General features: G+C 31.9%; 1 protein-coding gene across 1 annotated transcript; it reads right to left on the reverse strand.

Annotated features, from left to right (window-relative positions):
- Positions 1-839: 839 nt before the first annotated feature.
- Positions 840-1,310, reverse strand: LOC140432220 (uncharacterized). Its single transcript, XM_072520044.1, has one exon. It carries the CDS (start codon positions 1,308-1,310, stop codon positions 840-842), a length of 471 nt encoding a protein of 156 aa, XP_072376145.1.
- Positions 1,311-11,163: the final 9,853 nt, after the last annotated feature.

Genomic DNA, 11,163 nt, shown 5'->3' on the forward strand with positions numbered 1-11,163 from the left:
AAAAGTTAATATGAGTAAAAGAAAAGTGCCTAACTATAAACTTAATTAAACATGTATTTTATCTTACGTTTACACCAGAAAAGTTAACATTAAATTTGTAAACACTTGATTTTATTGCAGTTCCATGAGTGGAAGAAAAAGGCAAAATAGCTGCAATATCTTTTTTTGCTACTACTGCAATGTCTTGGTCAATGGGAAACAAGAAGCTGTTTGTATTATTTTTGCGGCGCAGAAATTTGACCTCGTAATCCTCATCTTGGAAAGAAGTTATTTGACCTGCATAAAAAATGTCTATCTTGGAAACAAGAAATTTTACAAGAACAAAATTTCCGACGCCAATACTTTCATTGTCTTGGATGGCTTTAAAATCTTCGAAATCTTCTTCGCCGTCGTCTGACGAACAATCTTGCAAAACTACGTCAGTGCTAGACTCGCTTTACATAGAAATATTTCTTTTCCTATCCACTGTAATCAAATCTTTTTTTACTGATGCCTTATTCTGTTTTATACTTAGTTTTCTTTTTCTCTCTGCATCTAAACTTTGTCTTTGTTCGTATTCCGGCGTGTCTGTATATATTGTTGAGTGTGGTTTTCTCTTATTTATTTGTTTTTTCTTTTCTTCAAGGTGTTTCTTTGGATATGGTCTAATTTGACTCAGCTTGATGTCGAAGGAATTGGCGGAATTGTTTCGGTGTTTAATTCACTTTGTATGGTATCAATAGAACTAATGTCTTTGTTTTCCATTAATGGTTTATCGGTTACCTCGCTTGGCATAAAATCTGTATCACTGAATACAAGTCGATTTATTGGCCACAGAGCAGTATTTTTAAACGAGCTGGTTATATTTTTAATTGTGAATGCACATTCATATGCTTTCTTAGCCAAACGCGCCACATGTGGAATTGTAAGGGTTTTGCAGGATTTGAAAGTAGCCAGTCATGCTGAGCTGTAGCTAAATAGGACTTAAACGGTCCAAATACGGCAACATCTAGTGGCTGAGTTCTATGTGTTGTATGAGATGGAAAATATAGTGAAACGATCCCCTTTTCTCGACACAATTTAATGGCTTCTACAGATATGTGAGATTCGTGGTTGTCCAAGAGTAGAAGTACCTTGCTTTCCACAGAACATTTAACAGAATTCGCAAAGTGTTTTAGTACTTTTGAGAAAAAATCAGACGTGATCCATGCTTTCTTATTCCCTAACGCCATGGTAGATGTTGGGTATTCGTCGCCTAAATATTCTTCAGGGTTTCTAATTCTAGGATACACAAAGACTGGTGGTACTGCTCCACCAGCTGCACTAATCATCCCTACGAACGTCACAAGTTCACCTCTCTCCTGTGAAGAGATGAGAGCCACTTGTTTTTTGCCTTTTGGTGGCAACAACTTTGGCAGGTGGCATAACTGTCGTTATGCCAGTCTCGTCCAGATTCCAGATCTGTTCCGGCCTAAATTTGTAATTTTCCAGGACACTGGCATACTTGGTAAAAAAATCTTCTATAAGTGGTTTATTAAAAGCCATCGACCTACTTATACTTGTATTTTCGGGTTTGCGAAGCGAGATATCGTTGTGATATCTTTTCATAAAGCAACGTAGCCACTCCAGACCTAAAAAATATTTCTTTGCTGCTTGAATTTACAATATACAAAAGAAATAAACTAACCTGCCATTTTATTCAACTCCCAACTGTTTGGTGCTGTAGTATTCGGTAGAGCATTAGCAAAATCAGAAGCCAGTTTCCTTATATCCCTATAGTTTAGGGCGTAGTTTAAGTTGGAACACGTTTTTATGTAAGCTACAAGCTCGAACTCTTATTGCTAAGTAAAAATTTAACGAGCTGTATATTTGCTAGTATACGAAGCCTCCCCTTCACTTTTATTGCCTGAATCAGCCCATCCAGCCAAAAGCTCTTCTTTCGTTTTTTTCTTTAAAAGGACCTTAATTCTTGACTGTATGGTTTGTCTTTTAACTTGATACTCTTAGGCAGCCTTGTATTGACTCAAACGCCTTGTCAATACGGCTTTATTGGCCAATTTCATGGTATTTTCATTAATGTCACAGCGATTGATTTTTTTTTGTGTAATTCCTAGGCATCTAGAACAAATTAGTAAACAGAAATTATTACTTATTTAAATATAAAAAAGATCAATATACAAATAATGTACGTGGGGAACATTCGGCTACTAGCTGAATCTTCCCCATAACAGTTAGCCGAAACTTCCCCACGTGCTCTAAAAATAATATTAAATAAAATTGAAAAACTAGGCAATGTTTTGAAGGTTTTTACAAACATTACAAAAGTAATAAATATTCTATCATATGCACGGTAATTGGTACATATATTAACAACAGTAACTTATAAATCAAGCAAAAAATTAAACACATAAAACTTACCTTTAATATACGTAAAAAATTACGACGAAAAAATAACTACCAATTATTAAGTCTGTGCTGACACACTGCCAAGGTCGGACGATGTTTCTTCTAGCAGCTTGGGTTGATATTGGCGCCTAATTCAAACGTAATTCGGATATATTGGTAGTAGCCGAATGTTGCCTATGGCCGAATGTAGACCACTTTCCCCTAATCTCTTATCCGGTGTTTAATTGTACTATTGCTTTTGATGGAAAGGACATTAAGCAGACCGTTGTATAAATACTTAGAACGTAAAATTCGGTTGGGCGGAGATAAATTTTGAATGAAAATCTAAACTTTATATTGAAACTTATATTTAGAAAATTCATCCAATTTTTCGAAACTTACAGCCTTTTGAAAAAACAGGAAAATAAAGATATTCTTGATATAAACAAATGATATAAATAATGTTTATTTAAAATATAAGGGAAAAAACTTATAGACAAAAAATCAAATTGTGACCATAAATTATTGTTAAAAAAAAAGGCAAGGTAAAAATACGAGTACTTTTTTATCTATTCGTCATCTAGTAACCCCCACCTATGTCTTAAAAGCTGCAGAAATCTGCGAAACATTTTTCTCCTTTTTTTTTAACCAGACTGAGCTAATACTACTCAACAGTTTTCTTTCAACGATTCGTAGTAACTCTTGATCTCATTTGTAGATACACGATACATAATTTTAAATCAGAAGGTAAAATATAGTTCCATTGATAAAAGTTCCATAAATAAAAGTTACTTTGTTTTTATAAAAATGTTTTGAACTGTTTTATGACAAAGCTGATCATTTGCTTGTGTTTTATATTCTTGTTCATTAGTGTGCCAATATATTTATACTGCAGAAAGAGTTCGCTCTTCTTTCGATTTATGCTGTATTTTATTTATTTTTGTGAATATCACCATTTAGGTATTTTTATAATTTAGGTTGATGTCATATTTTTTAATGATATAGTTTAAAAGGTTTAGTATAGTATATGAAAAAAGCGTATTAGACTTCTTGATTCATTCACATTCAAAGATCTCTGCCATTCGTCATGCTCTTATCATAGAATGTGCCATAGATTCATGATTGTTGATTCAAGTTCATGATCAGTTAATAAAAATTGTCAATTATGTCTGGTTCACTTTAGTCGAGGCTGTTTAAAAAGGGGTGTGAAGACATGAGTCAGGATTAATCACTACTACTGCAAATTAAAATGAGGTCACATTTATCCGGGCGAAGTATTTGATAAACTGAATGAAATCACTAAGTAGTTACCCGCACCATGTATGATCAAATTCAGAAGCAAAATATGCAATATAATTTTGTAACATTAACAGCTTAAAGTGAACCAACTTAAAGAAATTAGAGAAATTGTTAACTCAGTTGAGTTTGATCTACCCATATCTGTGGAGAGAATTGAAGAAATCAGAGCTGCGACCAAAAATGATAAGATTTTGTCACATATAAAAAAGTTTTGTCAAATAGAATGGCCAAATAGAAAATCGATTTAAGAACCTGACATAAAAGCAGTTTACACTATTAAGGATGATATACATATTAACAATGATTTAATTTTTTATAACTCTAAATTGGTCATTCCTAAATGGTTAAGACAGCAAATGTAAAATAAATTACATATCGGGCATTTTGAATTAGAAAAATCCAGAGCCAGGAAAATATTCTTTTGGCCTGGTATATCATAAGATGTACAGAACAGTGGCGGATCCAGAAATTTTTGTCAGGGGGGGTCATGGGTCTTGAGAGTGATTTTGATACAGGATTTAGATTTTTGCACATTTCAGTGGCTGATCCCCAGAAATTTTTTGTCGGGTGGGGGGGTCATGGGTCTTGAGGGTGATTTTAATGTAGGATTTAGATTTTTGCACCTTTACGATTGATATGATTTGTGCCTTATGTAAGGGAACCATTTTCTCAATAATTATTTTAAGCGATATATTAAATGAATGAGAAATTATTAAAACCCAAATACCCTACGGGTGCAAAGAAGGATACAACATTAAGGGCTCTTAAACTTAAACCAGAAAAAAAAAATTAATCCCACATACTCTATGACAGTCAAATCAAGTGTACAAAACTATTAAACCATAGGAAAGTTATTAAAATATAAATACTGAAAAATTAAGGACTGTCAATTTAAACTAGGTATTTTAAAGACAATTTATTTAAACCCACCTATCGTATGGCTACAAAATCAAGAACAAACCAAGGATAAATAAGTATAAACCCATGTTAACTAATTTAAATGCAATAACTCAATGTAAGTAATGAATGTATTAAACATTCCTAATAAACTCTATCTTGTCGTTGGATATCCGATATCAATTTGTAAAAACATTCATTTATTCTTATTGCTATACGGAGTTGAAATATGGACTCTCGAGATTAAAAACATATTTACAGAGGAGAAAAATATAACTTTCTACGACACATAATGGAAGGAAAACTAGAAGAAAAAAGAGCTTCAGAAAGAAGAAAATTCTCCTGGCTGAAGAATGTAAGAGACTGGACATGCATGGACACACATTTGATACTAAGAACAGCTTAAGATTAGAGAGCAATTTGCTGTAGTTAAAGCCACCCTTCCGTAATGAAGAAGGAACCTTAAGAAGAAGTGTAAACAGCATTTTATTTAAATTAATTTATTTAACAAAAAACATAATTATAATTTAAGAATAGTTATTTCTATAATTAGGCATACTAGGCTACAAGTGAGTGAAATATTTTTTGCTCGGTATTGAAATTTTTCTCACGAATTGTCAGTAACAGCCGGTAACGAGTGGTAAATAAAAGTTCAGTGATTAAAAATACTGTAAAAATAAGATAAGTAAATATTATATAATTTTATAAAATGTATTTTTTCCGCCTATCTGATTTATCAAATCGCTCTTTGATTACATCAACATCTAGAGAAATTTCAAGTTGCACATTGATGAGTGCTAAACCAGTTAACCTTTCCTCCGAAGTTCTATTTCTAATCCAAGTCTTAACACGCTTAAGCGTAGAACGCTCTGCTGTTGCTGCACTGACTGGCAGTGTAATTAATATTTGCAGAAATATTCTGATATTTGGATACATGTGAATATCGCAGTTTTCTAATACTTCTAAAATACAATCAGGAAGTTTTCCATTATTTCGCACGACTCTTTTCCACTTTTGATCAACTTTTGTGTTATCAGTTTTATGTAAAACAACTCGAAGATTGAATAGATTCATAAGTTTCGGTAAAAGTCGTTCTTCTAAATCAGTTAGGATATTGTCTAAAATGGGTAAATAAATAGCAACAGTTAGCAGATTGGTTTTGACGACAGGTTTGACGAGAAACTATACGAAGCATCTTCAATTCAATGTCTAGTTGTTCAGCTATTTTGTTTACTTCATAGTAAAGTTTGTTAAAAACAGATTCAGCATTTGATCTTTTATTTTGAAGAATCATTTAGCGTCCTCTATGGCCTCAGTAGCCTACTTCAAATCTAATTTTGATGACTGAAGAAGACGACTAAGTGATACAGTTGTACCTAAAACATCACTAAGACAAACTACTAAAATGAGAAATTCTGGGCTCCTAATAGTTTCCATTATTGAAAATGCATCAGCTGACATTTTACTGTCCTTCTACATAGAAATTGTTTCAAGAGCGTAGTATATTTTGATGATTGATTCGCCCTGGAACTGAAGATGACCTTCATGTCTTTCAACCCAACAAGTTTCACAAATATCTTGGACAGCAGCCTCCAGTTCCTTTATTTGTATTCACTAACTTATCAGACAGCTAATGCAACAACAATATTCACTTTGATATTTATTATAGATAAATTATAAAATGTAGCACACAGTCTCAACAATTTTAATACATATTCAAATTAAGAACAACCAATTCGTAGACAAAACTGAAGATAAGAAATACCTAATACAAAATAAAAATGTGCTGATTTCGTGCGAAAAGTCATGTCATGTATATTGAATGAGCAATAATGTGTGGGCGGAAATTCTATCTCATCGATAATCGAACGATTCTCTGGCACTCAAATGACGAATTGACAAAATTTGAAAATCGCGTAACTCTGAATTCGTGGATGTCTTCTACACTTACCCGTAGAATAAATGAGTTTGAATCATTTCAACTCTTGACTTCCTGCTTATAAGGTTGATGGGTTTTAAATTATTTTTTTAGGATTATTTGATTTATATTTAATTTTGTTTTGGGGGTGGTCATGACCCCCGTGACCCCCCCCTTGGATCCGCCACTGGTACAGAATTTTGTATCGAAATGTAAAACATGTTTAAAATGCAGTCGGAAAATTCCTAGAGAACCACTCATTCAGCCTAAAAGATCAAATATTTCCTTTGAAAAAGTGGTGGCTGATATTTTAACTTATACAGGGCAAGATTATTTGACTTTGAGTGAATACTTTGGTAATTGAATAGAACTTCTTCCTTTAAAAAATAAAATTACAGAGGAAGTAATTGACAAGCTTAAAGTTTTTTTTTCTACTCATGGCATACCAAATAATTTTACGTCTGATAACCAACCATTTAAAAGTAAGAAATTTAAAGACTTTTCTGAGAGTTGGGAAATAAATTTGATAACCTCCAGTCCAAAATACCCAAAATCAACTGAACTAAGTGAAAAAGCTGTATAGTATTGTTAGCTATTGAACAAACGATTGCTTTGAACCAATTTACCAATTAGTATGAGTTATTAACAGAAACAGCTGATTTTGACTTAAAAGCTGAGCTGAAAATTAAAGAAAAGAGGATTATAACAAAAACTTTATATGACAAGCCAGCTCACGAAAGACCTTTATTTGCAGAAGGGCAGAGTGTAATGATAAAGAAAGACAATTAATGGGTACTAGGTGAAGTGGTTCAAGAGTATAGTAAGTACTCTTAGATCATATTTGGTGAGGGAGGATTGGGATAAGGTTCTAACACGGAATTCATCATTCTTGAGACCAAATCCAAATCCTGTGTACCTGGAATCCAATAATAAGGATTTATTACCTATGTACAAAACTGATGCATCTAAAACAAAATGTGAGGATCAAATAGAAACATTTATCGGTAATAAAAAATCAGATAAAACTCAAAGTAAAAACAATAATACCAGTAACAGGCCCTAACAAAACCCGCCCTGGTCGTTGCATTATAAAATCAGCTAGATATAGAGATAAATCATATTTTAATTATTGTATTTTTTTTAGGTTAGTGTTGTTTTTCCGGTTTCAGTTGTTAGGTTTCAGTTGTTTTTAAGTTTTGTAAAAGAGGGAGATGTAACATAAACAGTTTAGGTTGGTTCACCTTTGAGATTACTTCTGTGACTTGTCACTTGAACAGATACATTTGAGCAAGTCATAGAAGTACAAAAATATAAATATTAAACTAAAAATAGATGTTTCTATAAAACATTACAAATTTTATAAAAAAAGTACAAATGTTTTCCCTCTTAAATAAATTTTCCAGAAAAATTAATTTAAAATTAACAGCTTGTGTAGAAAAAAAAATTAAGTAAACTACTAATACTATTCTATTAATCAAACTACTAATATTTCAAAGTGAAGATTATTTACAGCGTATGCTGCACGAATTTAATTTAACCGCTAAAAAATGGACGTTGTTAATTTCCCCAAAAAAGACAAAATGAAACAGTATGGAGATATAAAAATATCGGGAAAGAAATGAAAGGCAGACATACGCGGCAGAAACACGATCTCATATAAAGAAAACAAACATAGAGAGAAAAGAATAGAAAAGTAGAACGGTACGATTATATAAGCCAAATGAAAACAAATAGAATAATAAAGACGGCCAGAGACGGTTCCCCAATAGGAAGACGATCAATGGAAAGACCATCTAAACGATGGAATGACTACTTACTGAAGACACATTAAAAAACAGACATGTTTGTCTACACAAAAAGAAGAATTAGAAGAAGAATAATGCCACTGAATAACTTTTGATCAGTCTAATGGATGAATAAACTGCAGTAGCTGAATAGGCTCTCATAATTATATTACCCTTTGTTTCGACTTCATAATTATCATTGGCTCCTTAGCCCAGTTTGGGACTTGTATCCTGTATTTGGTTATAGTCGGACAATTTTCAATTAAAGGTGACTAATCTACAAATTGAACTAAACGGTAGCGGCAACCATATAAAATGTCAGCAGTAAATTCTTACCGGGGTCATTTTTATTGTGTATCCTTCACCCATGTAAATATGTAAAAAAGTAAGATAGTCTCATAAAAATTTGCCCCCGTAACAATATAAATTGCTGCGATTCACGAGTGTATAGTGAGACAAGTTCATTGAATAGTTTGAAAAATCGGTAAACTTAGCAATATTTTGCTGGTCTATATATATTTACGTTCTTAGAAAGAATGGGAATGAGAGAAATTTGATATTTTAGTTTATTCGTTATACATATATGGGCATATGCGTAGTGTGCTCTATTTCTTGGGAATATATTTATTAAATAGACTTTATTATTAACTTTAAAATAGTTTTGAGGTAAGTAAAGTAAATTTGAGGCAAGTTTATTCTTTATATAGTATTAACCCATTAAGGCCGCTCAATATACAAAGAGAAATTTGACAATTAATTTATTAGATTGGAATAAAAACGCATAAGTTAAGATTAATTTACAAATAAAAAGATTTTTTTTTCGCATTTTCAAGGAAAACAGTACAATTTTTAGTAAAGGAACATATTGTATCTAAAATGTCAATTAAATTTTACGCGCTATCTCAGAGTAAGATTCGGGGTGTAGTTGCATTCTACACGTTTTACATAAATAAATAGTATTACTTTTGCATATCCTTCATTCTTGCACTATCGCCTCTTTTTGTAATGTGGCCAATATTGTCGAGTCTGGTTTCATCTGGTAAAGCAAATTTAGATTGACGTCCATGTACTAAGTTTGACACTGATGTAGCGGTTTCTTCACTATTATAAATTATAAATTATAAATATAAATCTATGTCGGCTCATGCTTTCTTTTATAATGTGCACTTCTTTATCCTCATTCTTTAACCAATGCATCTCAACTTACAGCAGAGTGTGAACGAGACAATATACATATGCTAATAATTTTTTTTTTAATCTATGTATGTAAATATAAAATGCTCTCAATTACTTTTTTATCAAAAAAGAGTGAAAATACTTCAATATATGACTTGCCTCCATGGTTGGCTTTTATATTGTCTAAATATCAATCAGACTGATGTTGAATTACTACTGAGCACGAAAGAATATCTGTTGTTACAACTTGAGACAAATTTGGATTTACTAATTTTGCCTGGTTTTTTCTTTCCACGTTTTATCTGTGGTTCAGAGGAATATCATAATCAAAATCGTCAGAATTCCCAATTACTTGTATTTCGTATGTACCTGCAATATACGATTTTATTCATTCTTCACAAATAGTATTATCATCAATGTCTTCTACATCAGAAACTTTCTAATCTAATCTAGGCGGCAAATAAACCACATTAAGTGAGTCATCATTTTCACAATCTGAGTCTTCTTCTAACAAAGCTATTAACTCTTTAGTAGTTAGTGCCATGTTCATTTCATATTTCGAGAATTTACTAAAATAAACAAATGCACTACTGTATACACGTATTCACATAATAATAGTTTAGCTTAGTTCATTTTAATTTATATGAACTTCATACAATATTTTTATATTTATATAAACACATTAACACAAGGAAACTTTAAATTAGGAAAAACAAATATAACGTTTACAGCACATAGCAATTCTATAAATAGAGAATGACGAGATCGTATGTTAAAATTTCAGATTGTTTAGTCTAATGAAAATCCAAAGTTTTCTGTTTTTTGAAGTACTGTATTAGGTACTCTCTAATAAGAATAAAATTTTACTTTAATTTGTTAGACAACTATAAGATACCTGTCAAAAGACACATCGCTTCTTAAATACAAAAGCACTACAAGTCAAAATAAGCAAATTGTACAGGAGAGGCATTTACAAAAATAATTTGGATTACTTTATGATTTTTGTATAAACTATGTGTATTAGGTAGATTTTTTTGGTATCAAAAGATGCGTAATTAAATAGCCTATATCAATAAAGCAATCTTAACCATATGAACAAATCCCCTTCGTTGGCTCAGTGAAGATGTTCGTTCAGTTGTAATGGAAACACCAAATAATAGTAGCAGAGTTTATTGTAGAGACGTACACTATGGGTGTAGACCCGGGATTACTTTGAGTAGAGACTGATGAAGTTGATCGTTGAAGACTATCAAGTTCGTTGAGTGAATATTGATTGAATGCCTCTCTAGGCAAGAGATCTTAGTTTTATATAAACTTTAATTGGGTCAATATTTTCGCGGACCTCGCGTGACATGTGTATTTAATTTATGTAAATAGTTTAACTTTGTCAGCACTTTTGACTGATGTCCAAATTATATTATTGATAATTGACCAAATGTGTATGTAACCTAATTAACTACGTGTGTGTATTTAATAACAAATAGATTCATTCGGTCTACTGGGTGATAAAATTATACTGTCCAATTTCGGATATGAATTCTAAAGATTTGATATTGGACATACTGCGGAATCGGGCAATCTGGCCCAAGTGTCAATACTCAAAGTTTACATATAAGTATTACATAACATAGTAAAATTCAAACATGATAAATTATAAATAGTTTAAGAATAATCAACAATCTTCCAACCGTACCCTAGCTATCAATGTCCGACTCTATCTCTAGA

This window comes from Diabrotica undecimpunctata, unplaced genomic scaffold (assembly GCF_040954645.1).
Source record: "Diabrotica undecimpunctata isolate CICGRU unplaced genomic scaffold, icDiaUnde3 ctg00003270.1, whole genome shotgun sequence".
NCBI classification, from domain to species: domain Eukaryota; kingdom Metazoa; phylum Arthropoda; class Insecta; order Coleoptera; family Chrysomelidae; genus Diabrotica; species Diabrotica undecimpunctata.